Here is a 320-nt window from a genome sequence, read left to right on the forward strand (position 1 = left end):
GGGGCGGGCCCCGGCCCGCCGGCCTCCTGCCCTTCCGATGCCGTTCGGGGACTGCCCGCTCGCTCCCCTGAGCTTCTCGCCCAGCCGGAGCCGGCGTGGTGCCGCTGCAGGAATCGAGGCTTTGGGGGGTATTGAGGGAGGCGGGGACGGCGCTGGAGAGAGCCGGCTGAGGTTTGGGGACGCGGGTGCCCCGAAAAGGTGTCTCTGTCCCGATACCTCCGCCCTGTCTCCCCCGCAGATCACATCCCGCCTGGCCGACGTCTTCAACCAGCGCTGCGAAGTGAACCGCCGCGCCTCGGGGAGCGGCTGCGTCACCAACA

General features: G+C 71.2%; 1 protein-coding gene across 1 annotated transcript in view; it reads left to right on the forward strand.

Annotated features, from left to right (window-relative positions):
- CLP1 (cleavage and polyadenylation factor I subunit 1) overlaps positions 1–320 on the forward strand; it is a gene marked incomplete at its 5' end in the record, with an annotated part of 2,698 nt that overhangs the window by 1,785 nt on the left and 593 nt on the right. The window contains one exon of the mRNA XM_009290896.2: positions 239–320. This exon is cut by the window's right edge and continues 593 nt beyond it. Coding sequence (XP_009289171.1) covers positions 239–320 — 82 coding nt within the window. The remainder of the gene's footprint in view (positions 1–238) is intronic.

This window comes from Aptenodytes forsteri, unplaced genomic scaffold (genome assembly GCF_000699145.1).
Source record: "Aptenodytes forsteri isolate BGI_AS27 unplaced genomic scaffold, ASM69914v1 Scaffold654, whole genome shotgun sequence".
Lineage (NCBI taxonomy): Eukaryota > Metazoa > Chordata > Aves > Sphenisciformes > Spheniscidae > Aptenodytes > Aptenodytes forsteri.